The 19,432-nt window shown below is 37.4% G+C and overlaps 1 protein-coding gene across 1 annotated transcript in view; it reads left to right on the top strand.

Annotated features, from left to right (window-relative positions):
• The window catches only part of KLHL1 (kelch like family member 1), a 425,450-nt gene that overhangs the window by 166,421 nt on the left and 239,597 nt on the right, over positions 1 to 19,432 (top strand). The window contains exon 4 of the mRNA XM_074961818.1: positions 14,809 to 15,005. Within this exon, the coding sequence (XP_074817919.1) occupies positions 14,809 to 15,005 (197 nt within the window). The remainder of the gene's footprint in view (positions 1 to 14,808; positions 15,006 to 19,432) is intronic.

Genomic DNA, 19,432 nt, shown 5'->3' with positions numbered 1-19,432 from the left:
ATCGTAGTCACTAAAGCATGCTGTAAATTGGGGAATCAGCCAGATGTTATCTCCCCAGAGGCAACAGCAAGGAAAGTAACCAATGCCCGGGCAGGGTATCAATTGACCCATCAACAACCATTGTCCAGCAAGGGACCTAGAATGCAGTGACTCACCTGCATGAGGCCACACCAGGGGAATTGCTCAGCTTTGCTTGGAGAGACTCAGTAATGCTCACCTGACTCTGAAGGTGAGGGTGGGGGTGCAAAGCCAAGAGGGAAGAAAGGACATGATAAAAGGGAGAGACATTTGCATGCTGTCTCTCTCTTCTACCTACATCTACAGACACCGCCACCACCAAGCGACTGAAGCGCTGATCAAAGGGGAGAGCCTGGCTGAAGAGCAGCCAGCCTGTGGTCAGAAGCATCTAAGTTTGTAAGGACATTGAAAGTGTTAAGATCACCTTAGAATATGTTTTGCTTTTATTTCATTTGACCAAATCTGACTTATTATGCTTTGACTTATAATCACTTGAAATTTATCTTTATAGCGAATAAATGTGTTTGTTTATTCTACCTGAAGTAGTGTGTTTGGTTTGAAGTGTGTCAGAGGCTTCCCTTTGGATAATAAGCCTGGTACATGTCAATTTCTTTGTTAAATTAATGAATTCATATAAGCTTGCAGTGTCCAGTGGGCATAACTGGACACTGCAAGCTGGAGGTTCCTACGGTTGTGTCTGAGACTGGAGATATTTGCTAGTGTCATTCACTTGCAAGTAGCTGGGAGCAGCTTACATGCTAGAGGCTGTGCGTGAACAGCCTGGGAGTGGGGGTTCTCACAGCAGAGCAGAGTAAGGCTGGCTCCCAGAATCAAGGATTGCAGTGGCCTAGCAGATCACTGGTCTAGATAACACCAGAGGGGAATGTCACACCATCATTGGAGATTTTAAAGATCAGATTAGACAAACACCTGTCAGATATGGTCTAAATAATACTTAGTCTTGCCATGAGTGCAGGGGACTGGACTAGATGACCTCTTGAGGTCCTTTCCAGTCCTATGATTCTATGATTGGAGCCTGGTTTGCTGGTAATGGATTATTCTGAATTGCATTACTAAGTTTTAATGTATAATTTGTCACATTATGCCAATGGTTTCTAGAGCATATGAATAGCATTTTTTTTACAAATTTTAATAAAGAAATTTTGAAGGAGTCAAGTTGGAATCCAGGAACATAAAATTTCATTCTTTGACTTGTTAAATATATTTAACCTCTAACCAAAATGCTGTACCTCAGGTACAGGATCTACTTCATACTTTCAGGAAGCTGTTCCATATTCCTTAAGTTAAATGAATCTGTGGCCACTTTATTGTAGTCTTTGCAAACCAGATCCTACCAAAAGATTTTAAGTTACATTGGGCACCTACCAAACTTAAATACCTAGAGGAAAAATACCAAAATTACCTGAAAGACACACCAGGAAAAGTGTCAAGGTCTCCTATTTTCATTATGGGTCTATGTTTATTTAACTAAAATGAACATATTTGCAAGTCTCTTTTTCAAGCCCTCCATGTATAATTGAAATCAGTAATTATAAATCCCTTGGGTCAAGCAATCAAACAATTCTTGTGGAGGGAAAAAATGCAAGAAGCCAAGGAATAGCTTTGGTAAGTTACATTTGTCCATTGAAATAAAAGGGGTCTTCATGCTTCCTAGCTGGAAATTGTGACAATGCATCATGTGATATGAACTTGTTCAAGCCCAGACAAGGCATTAACATGATGGATCAAGAAATCATTTCTCCAGTTAAATTGAGTTCTTTAATTTAGTTGTCAGTTATCTTTTTTTCATAAAAGGAATCGTGTTCCATTAACATAAACAGTGAATTTCATTACTAACATGGCTATCAGCATTTTTGCCTTGTGCACTGTGTGATGTTGAGCACTTGACCTCTTTGGGCTCAATCCTTCCAGTTGCTCTGCATGCTCAGCTGCCTTTGACTCACAGGAGGCACATAGTATCTCACAGCATCAAGTTCTTTGTTTCTCCCCCCATTTTATGAAATAGGGATAATGCTTATATCCTCAAATGTTTAAAACTCCAATTAACATTGTAAACAGCTTTCAGTATATAAGGAATGAAGGATTGAGCCCTAATAACTCCAGTTCTTCAAGCAAACATTGGCATAACTTTTAGATTACTCATGTGAACAAAGTTATACATGTACTTAAGTATATTAAGTAAAAGCAGTATATAATTTCCTGATTTTGAAAGTTGCTGTACTGTATGTGTGCAAAGTGTTAGTCTGATGGTTTGTTTGACTTTTTACTTTTGATAATGACCAGTCCTTGCCAACATATTATTTTCTTCTTAAGTGTATTATTTTATTTAAAATAATTGTAGTGCTTGGTTATAAAGAAAAAGTCATCATTAAATTATCTTCTCTGTGAATCTCCTGTGTAGATAGACACTAGCATCATGAGATACTGTGAAAATGTAACATGTTCACTGATGTATAAATAAATAGAGTTCTAAAAATTTGCAAGGTGGAATTACAAGATTACCAGCAGAGCATCAAGTTCTGTACAGAATTGATAAGGGCATGGCTTAAATAAAGGGAGCTGTCCATCTAGTAGTGCTAGGAAGATGGGTAGGAAATTAAACTGCCAAACAACAAACCTTTAATGATAGAGAAGTGTGTTAATATTGCTGTGAGCAAGCAATGTCTGCGGCAAAATTAATTAAAATCTTAGTATGTAATACATATCCTTAAAACACAACTTGCTTAGGGCAGAAAACATGAAGAAAATATATACAAATATAAGCTATAATATTTGTATTGAGTTTTTTTTTTCACCAAGAAGCATTTGTAATTGAATAATTTAAATAAATTTTGTAAGAAATTATTTTTATAATTGAATCATCACGCATTATTTTATTATCTAAAATAAGTAGTTTTCATTACAAAGTAAATGAAAGTTTAATTCAAATTTTATGTATTATGCAAATACATTAGTAAAGTATTGCTGTAATTTACAGTTTTTTCTCTAGAATACTAATTACTCAGTCTTCAAATCAGTAGATTGCTTGCAATTTTTAATGTATGTGTTTTACTCTACTACTTATGGAAAAAAATCACATTTAGTGGGAAAACATGGCTCCTAAATGCATCGTAACATTTAATTTGTTATAAGATAATACTTGTCAAAGAAAGTACCAGAAATATGTTAAACTTAGAATTGATTGTTTTGATTTTATTTAAATGGAACTCTTGGACGTGCTATATGTGGAAATAATCTGCATGTTACGTGTGTGGTATTAAATAATAATTTGTGTTACCTTTATAAATGAGTATTTGTTAGTATTTGTGTGAAAGGTATAGGGGCATGGTGACTTTTGAGAATATTGCAAGGCAATCTCCAAAAGTAAGAATGTACTGAACAGCTGAATGGTTACATGGAATAAAAAGTTACACTCACTTTCCTATAATCTAAAGCAGTATGTATTTGCTCTAATCCTACATCTGCTGTCTCTGCAATTGATATGAAAACGTAGTCTGGCCAACAGTACTTCCTTAGATACATCCTTTACTCCATTTACCTATGGCTTTATTGTCTTTATTTTACAGACAACTGCCTGTAAGCAGCATTCTGGTTTTTTTATAGCTGGCCATCTATCTCTAAATAAAAATAAGACATTGCAATAATAATTTGTCTATCTAGAATCATTGTGAATCCCTCCAAGGATGGTGCAAAATATTCTTGCCAAATTGTGCATTTATCTAATTTGTATTCTACACAATCCCAATGTTCAAAAAGGTTTGTTTTTAAACTAACCTAATCTTACAGTGAATGTTGTGTTGGACCAATAGGAATCACAAAAATTCAATGAGTTCATGTCCTTTCATGCAGTTTTGCTGTAGTTCAGTGGTTCATTGAAACTGTGCTGGAAATGGCCCAAATTGATTATCATACACATTGTAAGGAGAGTGATCACTTTAGATAAGCTATTACCAGCAGGAGAGTGGGGTGGGAGGAGGTATTTTTTCATGCTTTGTGTGTATATAAAAAGATCTTCTACACTTTCCACAGTATGCATCCGATGAAGTGAGCTGTAGCTCACGAAAGCTTATGCTCAAATAAATTGGTTAGTCTCTAAGGTGCCACAAGTACTCTTTTTCTTTTTTCAGTAATGTTGAAACAGATATAGGGCCTGTTGAATCCTATAGGAATTGTCATTTGATTCAGTTGGCACATAAAATTTGCCAAACTAGATCAGACCCAAGATTTCACACTCTGGGATCTAGGTGTCCGGTCCTGGTATCCAGGGACAAGCCGGGTGTCAGAACTGGGGTCAGAATCTGTGGACAAATCAAATCAGGATCATAGTCAGAGTTAGGGAGCAGGCCAAACGTTGAAGATGGATTGAAGTCAGTTCAAGGCTCTGGAGGTCAGGAGTTGGGTGCAGGGCTGGAACTGGTTAGGATGGGGCATGGACAAGGCTAAAGGGGGCCGGAAGAAGGCCCAGGCAAGGTTGGTGCAGGAACAGGAATGAGACCAAGAGCAGGCTGGAAGCCTAGGGAGTCTGTCACGCTGTGAGGTAGCAGGAGGGCTCATGGCCAGGTAGTGGTGTTGCACAGACTAACTTGCAGCTCTGGCAGGGTCAGTAAAATACTTGTGCGTGGAGGTCATCTGACCCAGTTCCTGCCCATGCTGCTGCAGCATGTCTGAAGGCTGAGGCATTGCAGGCTCTGCTGACAGGATCAGTCCCTGCAGCTGAGCTGCTGCTGCATGCGTGAGTGATGAGTCATTTCAGGCTCTGTTGGAGGGGTGAAGCATGTCAGCTGAGCAAACAACTCTGGTCTGGCTATGGGTTTGCCTAACACAAGTTCCATCTAGTTCAGTATCCTGTCTCTGACAACAGTCAGTAGAGGAGAAGGATAATACCCATCCATTATATGAAGGGGTTCAGGGATACCAAAACTAGTGATGATCCTGATAATATTTTTTTTAAATCTGTAATCTGTTTGTAAACTCTTTAATAGTAAATATAATATACACATGTATAATGAAGGAGAAAAATATATGGTCCAAATTTAACTCTGGCTAAACGAGCAAGAACAACTTTGGATTTCAATGGGAGTTTCATCTCTTATGTCAGGGGTTAATTTGGTCCTTTGAATGTATCCTTCTTCCTGCAGCATTTCTGTATTTTATAACTAATTATTTCGAATTCTTTGTACAATGAAATCCCCCTGGAAAGTAAGTAGAAATGTTATTTAAATGAATCTTTTATAGTTACAAATGCTGTGCTAAGGAATGGGGGCTCTAGTTAACTTTGATGTTTACTCATATCAAACCAGCATTCAACTGATAAATTAGAAAAAAAGTTTAGGAATTGAATGTGAATGTTTAGGTGACAATGGGAAACAAATATTATATAGCTTAATGATATACAGTAACTTATTCTTCTAATTTGCCTTCTGTATTCACTAGAATAAGACAAAGATGCAGCCATGTCTTATTCATTACAGAGAATATGTGAACCTGTTTTATCCTGTAATCATAGAATTATATAAATGTAGAGCTGGAAGGGACCTTGAATGTCTATACTAATGTTTTCCCTGGAACTACGAAGAGTAGATTGTCTTAAGAAAGATACTTGACTACAAAAGGCCATGAACTGGTGAATTGAAATGCCCTGCACAAAATTGTATCCGCGTGTTTCTTGAATAGTTTGGATAAAGGGCACTGTGTTCATTTCAATTTTCTTAAGTCTTGCATTCTTTTACACTACCAATGCCACCAAGCATACAAATCTGTGCATACACTGGATGGAGAATGCTGATTTTTTCTCCCCGCTGATGGTGAACGAATAAATAACCTTCTAAAACAATGAGTGATTAATTTAATTCTTTCCCCCAAAAATACAGCTGATTGTTCCACCCATCTGTGTGGGAGATTAACCATACCAATTTTCTTTTAATTAATTAATTAATTGGGATTTTTACATTAATAAACAGGATGCCTATCCAAAATATCAAGATGCCTCTAACACCACTTACAAGAATAGAAAAAACAATAAACAGCAGCTTAACTCTGACTGACAAAAATATGAATCCCCCTATAAAACCTAAAACACAGAATTCCCTTCCTTTCCACATCTAACATCCAACAAAGCCCACCATCTACAACAGCTCACAAGAACAGGAAGACCAGGGAGGGGAATTTGATCCAGAACGGAGGCACCTCTGAACTGCATACATACTGCCACCATCATCCTTTTTTAATACATGAGGTATCCATCTGATCACAGCTGCAATGTGGTGGCATGTAAGGTGAAGCAATCTCTCATGAAGAAAGGTCCCAAGACATCTATAGCACTATAGGTTAAATCTAACTCTTTAAAATTGAAGACAGCTGGCAGTTTTTCAAAGAGACATTATTAAGGGCACAAGAGCAAACTATCCCACTGTGTAGGAAAGATAGAAAGTATGGCAAGAGACAACCCTAACTTAACCAGGAGATCTTCAATGATCTACAATTCAAAAAAGAGTCCTACAAAAGTGGAAACTCAGTCAAACTACAAAGGATCAATATAAACAAATAACACAAGTATGTAGTGACAAAATTAGAAAAGCCAAGGCACAACACGAGATCAAACTAGATAGGGACATAAAAGGAAACAAGAAAATATTGTACAATACATTAGAAGTAAGAGGAAGACCAAGGATAGCGTACACCCATTACTCAATGACAGGGGGAAGACAATAACAGAAAATATGGAAATGGCAGAGCTGCTTAATGACTTCTTTGTTTCGGTTTTCACCAAAAAGGTTGGTGGCAATGGGACATCTAATATAGTGACTGCCAGTGAAAATGAGGTAGGATCAGAGTCTAAACTAAGGAAAGAACAAGTAAAAAATTACTTACACAAGTTAGATGTCTTCAAATCACCAGAGCCTGATGAAATGAATCCTAGAATATGCAAGGAGCTGACTGAGGAGATATCTGAGCCATTAGCAATTATCTTTGAAAAGTCAAGGAAGATGGGAGAGATTCCAGAAGACTGGAAAAGGGCAAATATAATGCCTATCTATAAAAAGGGAAATAAGGACAAACCAGGGAATTACAGACCAGTCAGCTTAACTTCTGTACCCAGAAAGATAATGGAGGAAATAATTAAGCAATCAATTTGCAAACACCCAGAAGATAATAAGGTGATAAATAACAGTCAGCATGGATTTGTCTAGAACAAATCACGTCAAACCAACCTGACAGCTTTCCTTGACAGGGTAACAAGCCTTGTGGATAGGGAGGAAGCGGTAGATGTGGTATATCTTGATTTTAGTAAGGTTTTTGATACTGTCTCCCATGACCTTCTCATAAAAGAACTAGGGAAATACAACCTAGATGGAGCTACTATAAGGTGGGTGCGTAACTGGTTTGAAAATCATTCCCAGAGAGCAGTTATCAGTGGTTCACAGTCATGCTGGAAGGGCATAATGAGTGGGGTTCTGCAGGGATCAATTCTGGGACTGGTTCTGTTCAATATTTTCATCAATGGTTTAGATAATGCCATAGAGCGTACACTTATAAAGTTTGTGGACAATAGCAAGCTGAGAGGGGTTGCAAGTGCTTTGGAAGATGGATTTAAATTCAAAATGATCTTGACAAACTGGAAAAATGGTCTGAAGTAAATAGGATGAAATTCAATAAGGACAAATGCAAAGTACTCCACTTAGGAAAGAACAATCAGTTGCACACATACAAAATGGGAAATGACTGCCTAGGAAGGAGTACTGCAGAAAGGGAACTGGGTGTCATAGTGGATCACAAGCTAAATATGAGTCAACAGTGTAACACTGTTGCAAAAAAAAGCAAACATCATTCTGGGATGTATTAGCAGGAGTATTGTAAGCAAGACACGAGAAGTAATTCTTCTGCTCTACTCCGCGCTCATTAGGCCTCAAGTGGAGTATTGTGTCCAGTTCTGGGTGCCATATTTCATGAAAGATGTGGACAAATTGGAGAAAGTCCAGAGAAGAGCAACAAACATGATTAAATGTCTAGAAAACATGACCTGTGAGGGAAGATTGAAAAAACTGGGTTTGTTTAGTGTGGAGAAGAGAAGACTAAGAGGGGACATGATAACAGTTTTCAAGTACATAAAAGGTTGTTACAAGGAGGAGGGTTTCTTCTTAACCTCAAAGGATAGGACAAGAAGCAGTGGGCTTACACTGCAGCAAGGGCGGGTAGGTTGGACATTAGGAAAAACTTCCTAACTCTCAGAGTGGTTAAGCACTGGAATAAATTGCCTAAGGAGGTGGTAGAATCTCCATCATTGGGGATTTTTAAGAGCAGGTTGGACAAACCCTTGTCAGGGATGATCTAGATAATATTTAGTCCTGCCCTGAGTGCAGGGGACTGGACTAGATGACCTCTCGAGGTCTCTTCCAGTTCTGTGATTCTATGAAAATCAATCCAGAAACAAACGGACAGTCAGTGCAGATCATGAATCATGTGTTGCCATTCTGCACTGACTAAAGTTTCTGGATTGATGTAAAGTATAGCCTTACTTAAAGCACATTTCCTCATGGCCATAAGTTGACAAAGACATTGATTATGGTAACAAAGACAGCATTCAAAAGAAACAGTTACAATTTCTTGGTAATAAAACTATCCCAGGATGCTGATGCTATAATACTAGCCAACTGCTGTCGGGGATCTAACACACTCCACAGAATGTGCCCCATTGTGCAGATTTTCTGTTTGTTTAACAGTCTTGAATAGGAGCTGAAGGAAAGGACCAACTGAGTACAGTTTGAAAAAGTAGTTTCCTAGTATGACAAAATGTAAATTCAAAGCAGGAGTTTGTCGAAATTACTACAGGAAACGACATACAGTGTATAACAGTGTATAACATTGGGAGTTATTATGGCTGGACAACATTTTCTGTTTAAATTGAAAATCAAAGACTTACTAGAAGACCTGTATTACCTCTCAATTACATCAGCAGCTCACCAGAACAGAATCTCTTGAAAAAATGATAATATAATTGGTTATGTTATAGTGAAACTGAAGTTTTAAAACATTAAGGGTCAAGAGCTGCAATCCTTGCACACCCAAAGGTAGGGGATTTATTCTATTTCTGATCTTGCAATTAACTCCACATGGGTGGACCCTATGGAGGTCAGTGGGGCTCCACAAGAGTTCCCGTCCCCTATTCCCTCAGAGGCAGTTACAAGATCATGGCCTAAAAGGGTAAGAATTTGAGCAGAAAATATATTAAAACCAAAGACAGTTGATCAGAGAACCGGGCTAACAAAGGAAAGAAGGGACTAGGGAATATTTATTCCGTAGTCATCAAGCCTTGTATAACAAGGTAATACAAATTATATCAATATTCATTATAAGGATGCATCCTACAGGCTGACATTTTTATTTCTGCATAATCAATACACATACAATTTGACACAAATAGAACTATAATTTAGCGTAGTAATTAGAATCCATTAAATTTTCTATTGATTGTTTCCCATACATTTTTTATTTTAATTAATGTAATACAAAATGAGATTCTGAGCCTCAGTTAATTTGTTTTGACCAGACTGGAGCTGTTGGTCAGGTGCCATATTGCATTTTGTAAAGCTGGCGGGGAAATAAAACAAAGCAGTAACTAAAAATGAATAGCCCCATTAAGAAATTTTGATTGAGTGCTCGGATCGTCTCATTTTCAGTATCAAATTGTCAAAGAATGCAGATCATTCTTTTGTGTTAAAAGTTTGTATTTCCTGAGCTTCTTTACTGCTTTTCCTCTTTGACCATCTTGAAGCATTTGACATCAGAGTACACTTAGATCAAAATTTTAAAAAGCAACTAGGATCTTAATTGCCATTTTAAAAAGTGATTTTGTCATTTAGAGTTAGTTTTACAAAAGTACTTCAGGACCTAGTGAGATGTTGAAAAGTTTGTAAGCAGTGCCTAACACCTGTTGAAGGTAACACTTTACAAAAATAAAGCCAGGGAGAGTTACACCACTTCCCATGATCAGATTTGTGCACAAAAGGCAAATTGAAGTCCACTTTTAAAAGGATCAGAGCCCTCCAATCACATCTGCAATTTGGAAGCAGCAACTCCCTGTTTAAATTTAGCCACATATAACTTTTTTGCCCTTATCCTAGGATTTTTAAGCACAGAGATTAAATCTCTGCATTTAGTTTTTAAGAAGAGCTATCAAACTTCAGCATACCCATATCCCCAGGTATCTAAAGCCATTTGTCTGTTTCCTTGATAGGTTCACCTTGAAGCCACATACTAGTTCATACTCTGCCATAAAAAAAAAACCCCTAAGGGTCTGCTGCAAAATGGCCATATTAGTTATGTAAAGTAATATATCATCTGTGAACAGGATCAATTTGTGCGCACTAAAGCCTATTTTAATCCCACTAATGCCCAAGTTCTCCCTTATGGCTATCGCAAGTGTCTTAGTTGTTAGTGTGAATGGGGAGGATGAGGGGTGGGGGAGATAGAAGTCATTCTATCTTGTGTTCCACCTAGAGAAAATGAGGAGGGTGTGGGCCATGCACCCGTGTGGGAGTGTTCCACTGTTGAACAGAACAAGGATAACTCCTGCGATCACCAATTGGCTCCTTATTCTGTCCATGTTTCATAAATGAGTGAAGGAAAGGAAGGAACTGGTGGAGAATGGCTTCTGGGGGTCATGAGCAGGGGTGAAGCTCTCAAATTATGGGACTTCTTGTTCAGCTGCTTTGGTGTTTGCATTATTTGGTGTTTGGAAATATTCATGTGAGCAAAATTTCATTCTCTAGAATACTTGTGTAAAGGAAGCTTTACATGTATATGTGTCCATATGCCAGTACTTATGTGAATGTATATTTGTATGAGCATTCACACTGTACGTGTTCATGCTGGTCTCTTGATAACTGTTTTTATGTATAGAAGTCATCCAGTTAAGGAGCACAGACAATGCAATATTTCTTAGGTGATCATTCACAAAATGCAATTATGAATAGCACCTACTTGAAGCAATAGTTGCAACAAGTTATTCATGATCCATCTTTAGCTGAAATATGTTCATATAAATCCTTTGTTGAATACATTTGAGTATAAAAGCCTATTGATGTGTAGTTTTAATAGAAGATGGCTATGTTGATCAAAGAAATTGTTGGCTCTAAATGGTTTGTTCAGGGTTTTTTTGGTATAGTGCCTTGAATTTCAATGACTGCTTTCTCGTTGTGTGATGTCATGACAGTTGGAATCAGCTGAGGTGTTCAAGCAGATAGTTTTCTAATTTCATTGTGAGAGGTCTGGTGTCAGCTCATTCTAGATGGAGGATCCTGCACTCTGGAATGCACCTCCCCACTTCGGTCTGCTAGAACTCATGTTTCCAAGCCTTAACTATTTTACACATGAAGGAAGAATTGTTTGAATTGGGGTAATGATCAAAGGTTTCAGTCTTTAGACATTAGTCCTATTTTGGAATTTGTTTAATACCTTTGCATATTTTTAGAGCTTTTGATGGGTACATTTTAACTAATCCTAGTGAGGAACAATTGTTTACTTCCCTGTTATATCAAGCCCTTATTGTATTAAAAGAGAGGAAGGAAAGAAGGTCAGAAATTTACATTCCATGCTATGGCTAATGCATTTTGTTTTTTTTATATCAAAAGATAAAGTGGTGGGTTTTCCTTTAAATATCATCCTAGTGCTGTTTTATTTTAAGATGCCAAGAAGTTTTTTTTTTCCAGAATTGTTCAATAGTAGGTGATAGAATTAAGACTTGTAGATTTTTTTCCTCTTAGTATGACAGTGAACACAAAATTTGGATGTGAAAAAACATGGAAGTTATCTAATAGTGAAACTATATTACTTTAAACAGCAAGATCAATATGCATTTTAATCTTTCCCTTATATTTTAAATGTTTTGATCAGTACAGTAAAAGTAAAATCAAAGTGTTATTTTCTTAGCATGCTTTTTCAGAAATTACCTTAAGTACTGTACTTTTGCATGTATTAATTTCCATAGTTTCCTATTTATTTCTTCCCCAATGACCTCTAATTTGTCATCTAATGTAGGTAAAATTTTGTAGTGGTACTCTCATTAGGATGATGCAACATTACATGTTTTCTACTTATTGGTGTTTGAGATGTATAACTAAATCTAGAAGATAAAGCATGAACTGTGAAATGACAACTAAAAATGGAATATAATTATTGAATTTGTGGCCTTTGGGTTAATGTCAAGTGTCGTATCAGTTTTAATATCTGATCTTTTTTATCTCAAAAACTTTATGATCTAAAAGAAACATGCTTGTATATTATAACTTAAGTGAAATTTACCCTGAAGTCCTCACATGTCAAGACTTCTTAATTATAGTTGTGAACAAACATTCACAAATTTGGAGTTTTGGACCCCATTCCTGCAAATACTCATGTATTATGAATAGTCCCATTGAAGCCAGCGAATCGAGGCCTTTATAGTCATATAATAATCTAGGGTCTCAGTCCTGTACCACTGAAGCCAGTGGGAGCTTTGACATTGATTTCAGCATGAGGTGATCAGAGCCTAGATGATATAGAGATGTTTAATCCAATATATCAAAAATCTTTTCCACTTCTTTCAATCCTTTGTCAGGCCCAATCTTACTTTACTTCTCTTATCTAATTGAATCAATAATATTTTTATGGGCTATGTCGCTGTATCTAAGTGATGAAACACTGGAATCCTTGAGACACACACCCGTGGAGACCAGTTTCCCTTGTCTTTGGCAATTTCATACATTGTGGTGTTTAAGTCACCACCATGAGCACTGCATAAGGGAGGCTGTGCCATCCATATTTCAAATCCTTGTCACTAATATTACTCTGAACTCTATCATCTTTTGTTACTTATATATGTAAACCTTCTGCCAGGTGGAATCAGCAGTAACCAGGGGTGGGTTCAATATCTAGGGGTTCCTTTTCAACAGTACAACACACAGAACCAGCTCAAGCCCCCACCCAGTAACCTGGGAAAATTACACACTGACCTGGGCGCGTCTATGAGGCAATACTTCCACTCGCACAAGCAGAGCGTCTGAGTGTAGGAAGTTACCCAACATTGAATAGGGAAAATGCTGTAAGCAGGATTCATAAATATAAAACCGTGAGCAGGACACCCACCCCAGAGTGCGTGTTGCAGTGTCTTCTGCTTCATTTTCTTGAGTTCTACAACCAAAATTTCCTTTACTGTGCCCCTCTCTGCTCTCTCACCACACCCCCCTCACAGTGGTTGTCCTGGGTCAATGAGAATCCAGGGTTCAAAGGTGCATGTGTGTAAGTTCACCTCCCACCCGGGACAGGGAGAAGGCACCTTGGTTGCTCCACCTCTGAGCACTTGCTCTGGCTGGCTGCCCTGCCAGCCGCTGCTCTGCACACAGTCACCTTCTACCATCTGCTTCTATACTACGACCTCTGTAGGTCAGTCATTTGAGGTTTCCCCCCAACTCTTAATGATTTTCAGTTCTCAGTGATTGTCAGCTACTAGTGGAGGAACTTAAGCAGGCTGAGCAGAAACGCTCTCCTGGCAACAAGTGATTTCAGCCTTAGTGAGCATTTAACAAAACAAAAGACTCCTAATGGAGCGCTACTTAGCTCTGTCTTTTAAACAGTGGGGAGGAGCAGATTAAACCATGCCTGGGGCTCTGAGATAGAGCCCATCTCCTGCCATGGACATGTGTCTCCGCCCCCTCTTATTTTCACTGGGTCTAGCATTCGATCCGCTGGCTTAGCTAGTTCCTTTCAGTTGAGGGTGACCCCTCAGTCAGGCCAGGCTAAGCAAAGTTCTGCTCCCCTTTGCTCATACAATAAAGATAACAACATTGATAATAGTTCACAACACCTGCATTCAGTAATAAAGTGATTTGTAACCCAGGACTAGCCAAAGTTGATCACTTTGGGCAACACAGCTCTGTCTGCTGGGTACAAAGGCAGAGTAGGAATGTTTATGTAAATACAGTCTGCTCCTGAAGTCTTTCCCCCTCCCCAGGTAGCTGTCAGAGGAAAGCTCATGCAGACCCTGCTTACATATGTTTAGAAAAAATATTATTGTTATTGTTATTATTATTAATTATTATTATTTTATTATTTTATTTTGAAAATCAGATTTTAATAATGCAAGATGCTTTAAAGGTTAAGACTGCATATAACTTAGAACGTTTTCTTGAAGACTTAATAGTTCCATGGCATTTAGTTTCAGATTTTGAGAACTGAGCATGAGAACAGTTAAAATATTACCTTCCGTAAGTCCTCCATACCATCCCCTCTTCTGTCCTCCATGCAGCCTGGCCTAAAAACTACCTGAGGTATAGGTCTCACTGGCATGGCCCACTCAAAACACGTTTTTTGTATGTGTGGTTTTTTTTAAGCCTGAAAATTACATTTGGCCAACTTGAGGTTTTATAAGAGCCTGAAAGACTCTAAACCAAACTACAAGCATTTGATTTGCCTGATAGATATATTTTAAGACTAGGAACAATTTTAAAAATTCCCATTGTGTGATCTTGCTTCACAAATTTCTGCAACCATCTGGATCTGTACTACCTACAAATTGGCTGTTGATGCCCAATGAAGAGTTAACTCTGATTCCCATATGCCACCAAGGCTGGCTTACACAATAATAAATGTTGGTGTTAAGGTTGTCATCTGACCATCATACAGCAGTTTAGCATTTATTTATTACTGGCTTGTTTGCTAAAATCCCATTTGGCAATTGTTTTCTTATGTAGACACACATACAGGAAATAATATATATCTTAATCTCTTTTTCAGGTTGCTTGGAATTGAAGGAGGACACCATTGAAAACCTTCTGGCAGCTGCCTGCCTCCTTCAACTCCCACAAGTAGTAGAGGTTTGCTGCCATTTTCTAATGAAGCTTTTACATCCATCCAACTGTTTGGGAATACGAGCATTTGCTGATGCACAGGGGTGCACAGATCTTATGAAGGTGGCTCACAGCTATACCATGGTAAGGCAATTCCAGTGTATTTCAATTATACTAATGTGAATAATATATATTATTTTCAAAGTATCTCACTAGCATTTGAGATACAATTCTGTTGCCATTACTCTTATTGAATAGTCCCATGCTCCACAAGTGATCCTATTAAAGCCAGCGGGGATGCTTGTGGTGTGTGGTACTGAAATGGAATAAGGTCATCAGAATCTCACCCTGAATGGTGAATGAATTAACTGCTAAGACAGTGTTCAGGATGTGCTGTAAATCACAATAGCATACTATTTCATGAGGTTCAAGTTTATTTAGTGAAAATGAAACTTAAGGCCTCAAAATATTTTTAATAAAGGTTTCTATTGTGCCTGCTTTGGATATAGGGAAGCTTTATGCTTAATGATATTCTTCAGTGTATTTAAGAATTTTAGTAGGCAACATTTTTCTACATTGATTCCGATTAATTTCTAATAATGTTAATGTGATGTCAGCCTGTGGGTTGTAGTGGGGTGTCATTTAAAGTTCTGTATGATATAAAATCTGTAATTCTTTTTTTAAAATGATCATTTTAATCATTAATGCACATGAGAGGGAAGAAGAAAGGCAAAATGAAATCTCTTCAATGTATTTTTTTTGCCTTTTCTCTTCTCTCTCATGTGCAGTAATGATTAAAATTATCGTTTAAAAAGAGCTACAGATTCTATATCATACAGTACTTCAAATGACACCCACTACAATCCACAATCTGACATCACATTAACATTATTAGAAATTAATCAGACTCAATGTAGAAAAAATGTTGCCTACTAAAATACCAAAGCCTATCTGTAGTCATTTAATTCTGCATGGTTTGCTGCAATTAAGGACATCTGGCTCATGAGATTAGGTTTACGTGGAGACCAGATCACCTATCACCTCTAGAGAGATGATGGTCCCTTCTGGTCTAGATTGAAATTATTAGTGAAATAATAGGAAAGTTTTTGATGCAGCTGCTTGGTTTCTCCAGCCAGTTCTTCATTTTAAAAAGCACACTTCTATTGCATGATTATTAAGTACCATATAATAACACAGATGTTTTCAGACCACTAATGCTGATGGGATTATATGCATGTGAATATTAATATACCATTACAGAAGTTTCAAAATATGTATTGAAACCTCTGTGCCTTAGAATGTAAATTCCACAGGTCAAGAACCTGGCACTTAGTTTGTGCAGATATTGACCTTTGTAATAATGTACTGAACATATGAAAATGAAATTCATTTCATTATCTTTTTTTTTTCTGTCATTACACTTGTTTGATTTGGTTTGATTTTGGAGTTTCTTGTTACTGCAGAATTGATTGTTCACATCTGATATATGTAATTTACTTCAGTGTTTATTTGGAACCTGTTTCTGAGATATGAGTAGCTTATGCACCGCTGCTTGGAGGCAGGGGGCCTGATCTTCAAGCTGTTAAGCAAACATTGAATTTCATGGAATGGGAAAATTGCCGTAGAGAGGACTGTAGGCCAGCAAGGAAACCAGTTGTAACTAATAAGTTGGCTTTTATCTTAAGTTACTTTGTCTAGGTGGTAAACTCTAGAAGTACATTTTGAAGGCCACGTTTTCAAAACCAAGATCCAAGTTGCATGTGTAATTGTAATTGCATATGTAGCTACATTATGATGGCTGCCTTTGAAATCATGATAAATATGCAAATATGCACAAACAGGTATGTGTATTATTCTGTGTACATAAATGATCCTTTAACTCATGGAAAACTTGATCCTATACATGTCTGATTACTTGATAGATGAAATACAGAGTCACATTTATGCATCTTTGCAAAATCAGTTTTTTGCATAATAAGTAATTTGTAATCCTTTAGCTGTAGTGTTTTACATTACATTTTTATTTTGTAAAAGTTTAACGTTTTTGGAGGGCCGAACAAACTAATAATGATTTGTTATGAATGTTTCTGACTTCAAGGCTATAGAAAGGATGAATGAATGCATACTTTCAAGATTCAAGTGTGTTTACTTTTCATGAAACCAAAAGGTAATTTCAGGCATGAAAAAATAAGGAAACAGGTGAATTGATTTTCTCTAGCTAATTTTCTTAATTACAAAACCTAAATAATTTCTCATATGAGCTACAGAACTGTCAGAATATCAAGCATAATGGAAACAGCGGGGAAAAAATCAGGGACAAATTTGGAAAACACTGCAGACCTTCAAAGGCTTTTGTAAAGTTAAAGAACAGGGTTTTTTAAAATTAATTTTTAAACTTTTTTTTCAAACTTCAGAAACATTGTACTTGTGACTGGATATTTATCACTAAAATTATTATATTATACCAAGTGAATGAGTAGGGAATCAGAACTGACTACATGGGCACTTAGAGAATATAGAACTGGTAATCCAAAAGACAGTATATTTTATTAATGGGTCATAAATATCAACCAGCCAAAGAATAATGACAGCAAATGAAATGATGCCAAAAATTGTCTTCAAAAGATAAAAGCATTCTTATACTGAGCTAGTACCAAGAAATTCTCATTCTCAGTATCTTATATCTGTTAAACATTATATTCTCCAAGTGATAACCCCCTTGTTGATCATTTCTGCTCTGGTGTTTTCCCTATAGTGACATGATATATTTTACTTTGTTTTAAAAATTATGGGATGCTGCAGCTAAAGATTCATAAATTCATTACTAATTTAGTTCTCAGTCACTGAATGTTCAATTTTCATTATAATATATATTTTTTATTATAAATGGCGGCGGGGGGGAATGTCAATAAACTCTAGCTTGTCAGTTTGTTTTTATAAGCTCCATTCTCCCCTATTGGAGAACAGCTCAATAGGGGAAAGGAACTCTGTGAGTTGGCAGTCATTTCATTTTTCCCATTCTTGTCACAAAGATGGCAGTCACTGTCATGGAGGAAGATGGAATTTCAACCTTTCTTCAACCATGAATTCTGGAGGAGCCACAGGAGCTGGGGTGCATTGGCATAGATGGCCTTGTAGCCACCTTGACACTAAATCCCACCAACTTTTCCCCTACCATGGCAGCATGCCTTCTGTTGAAGACATGCTTCCAAGAGCTTACATGTACTGTACGGTTATGGGCTACCCCTTAGGAGTTGGCATGGTTCCAAAGCAGAGAATGAAAAGCAGTGCAAATCGGTAAAATATAGTGCTGTTTTTAACATTTGATCCTATTGCTCAATTGTTTGGAAAAGGAGAATCTGGAGAAACACAGCTGTCTCCCTCATACTCTCCCTTCTTCCCCTTGCCCCTTCTCTTTCAGCTACCATTCAGCCCTTCTGGAGGGACTGCTGTACAGCTACAGGAAAATAGGTAGTATGCCAAAGAGGCAGAACTCCCACTTTCACAGGCATAGGCTTCTCTCCATACATGGATACATCAGGCCATTAGTATTTTCTATTCTATTCAGTGAGAAATTTGACTATTATGTGCTTGGAATGCAAAAGCCAAATGGGAGACAAAGGCGGGGTGGGGGGAGGGGAGGAAGGGGCAGAGAGGAAAGGTTACCAAAAACATCTATGGGGGGAAATGAATAAGGGGAAAGAAGGATAAAAGTTAGTAAAAATCAAGCAATTCAAACACAAAAGCAGCATATAGGTTTCAAATACAGCAAAATTCCAAAATATTGTTCGTCTTATTGGAGAGAGAGTGCTCTGTCTAGGGCCTTGTTATCTCCACTCTTGCCCTTGGACAATGAGTCAAATATATATTTTCAGTATGAATAAGATTTATTTTAGTTTGAGGCACCTTAGAGACTAACCAATTTATTTGAGCATAAGCTTTCGTGAGCTACAGCTCACTTCATCGGATGCATTCCCGATGAAGTGAGCTGTAGCTCACGAAAGCTTATGCTCTAAGGTGCCACAAGTACTCCTTTTCTTTTTGCGAATACAGACTAACACGGCTGCTACTCTGAAACTTGTTATTTTAGTTTGAGAAACTCAATAAGAACAGAACTAAATTTTCATTGAGGAGCATAATGTGTGTGAACAAAATAGCTGCTGTCCCTGCAACAATCAGAATTCTTAGATTTTTAAAGGTTAAATGCACAGAAACCAAAGACAGTTTCATAGCTGTATTAATCACATGTGAGATGCAGAACAATTTCAACTCCCATTGTATGAAATAGGAGTTGAAGTCACTCAGCACTTTTCAAGAGATTTACAGTACTTCGTACAGTTGGGCTCTTTGGTCTTAATACAGCAAAGCACCTACACACATGCTTAATTTTAAGCAGACGAGTTGTCACAGTGAAGTTATTTTCTATACACTGAACTTTTAATTTCCTAAGAATTCTGACTGTGTTGCAGGAACAACCAACATTTTGTTCACACACACACACCCCTCCTCACAGAGACTTTAATTTAGTTATTCCTTGTTGATCAGTCTGTAAACATATGGCTTCTCTTCAT

Source organism: Natator depressus, chromosome 1, assembly GCF_965152275.1.
Source record: "Natator depressus isolate rNatDep1 chromosome 1, rNatDep2.hap1, whole genome shotgun sequence".
In the NCBI taxonomy this organism is placed as follows: Eukaryota; Metazoa; Chordata; order Testudines; family Cheloniidae; genus Natator; species Natator depressus.
This window is presented reverse-complemented; position numbering and strand designations above follow the sequence as displayed.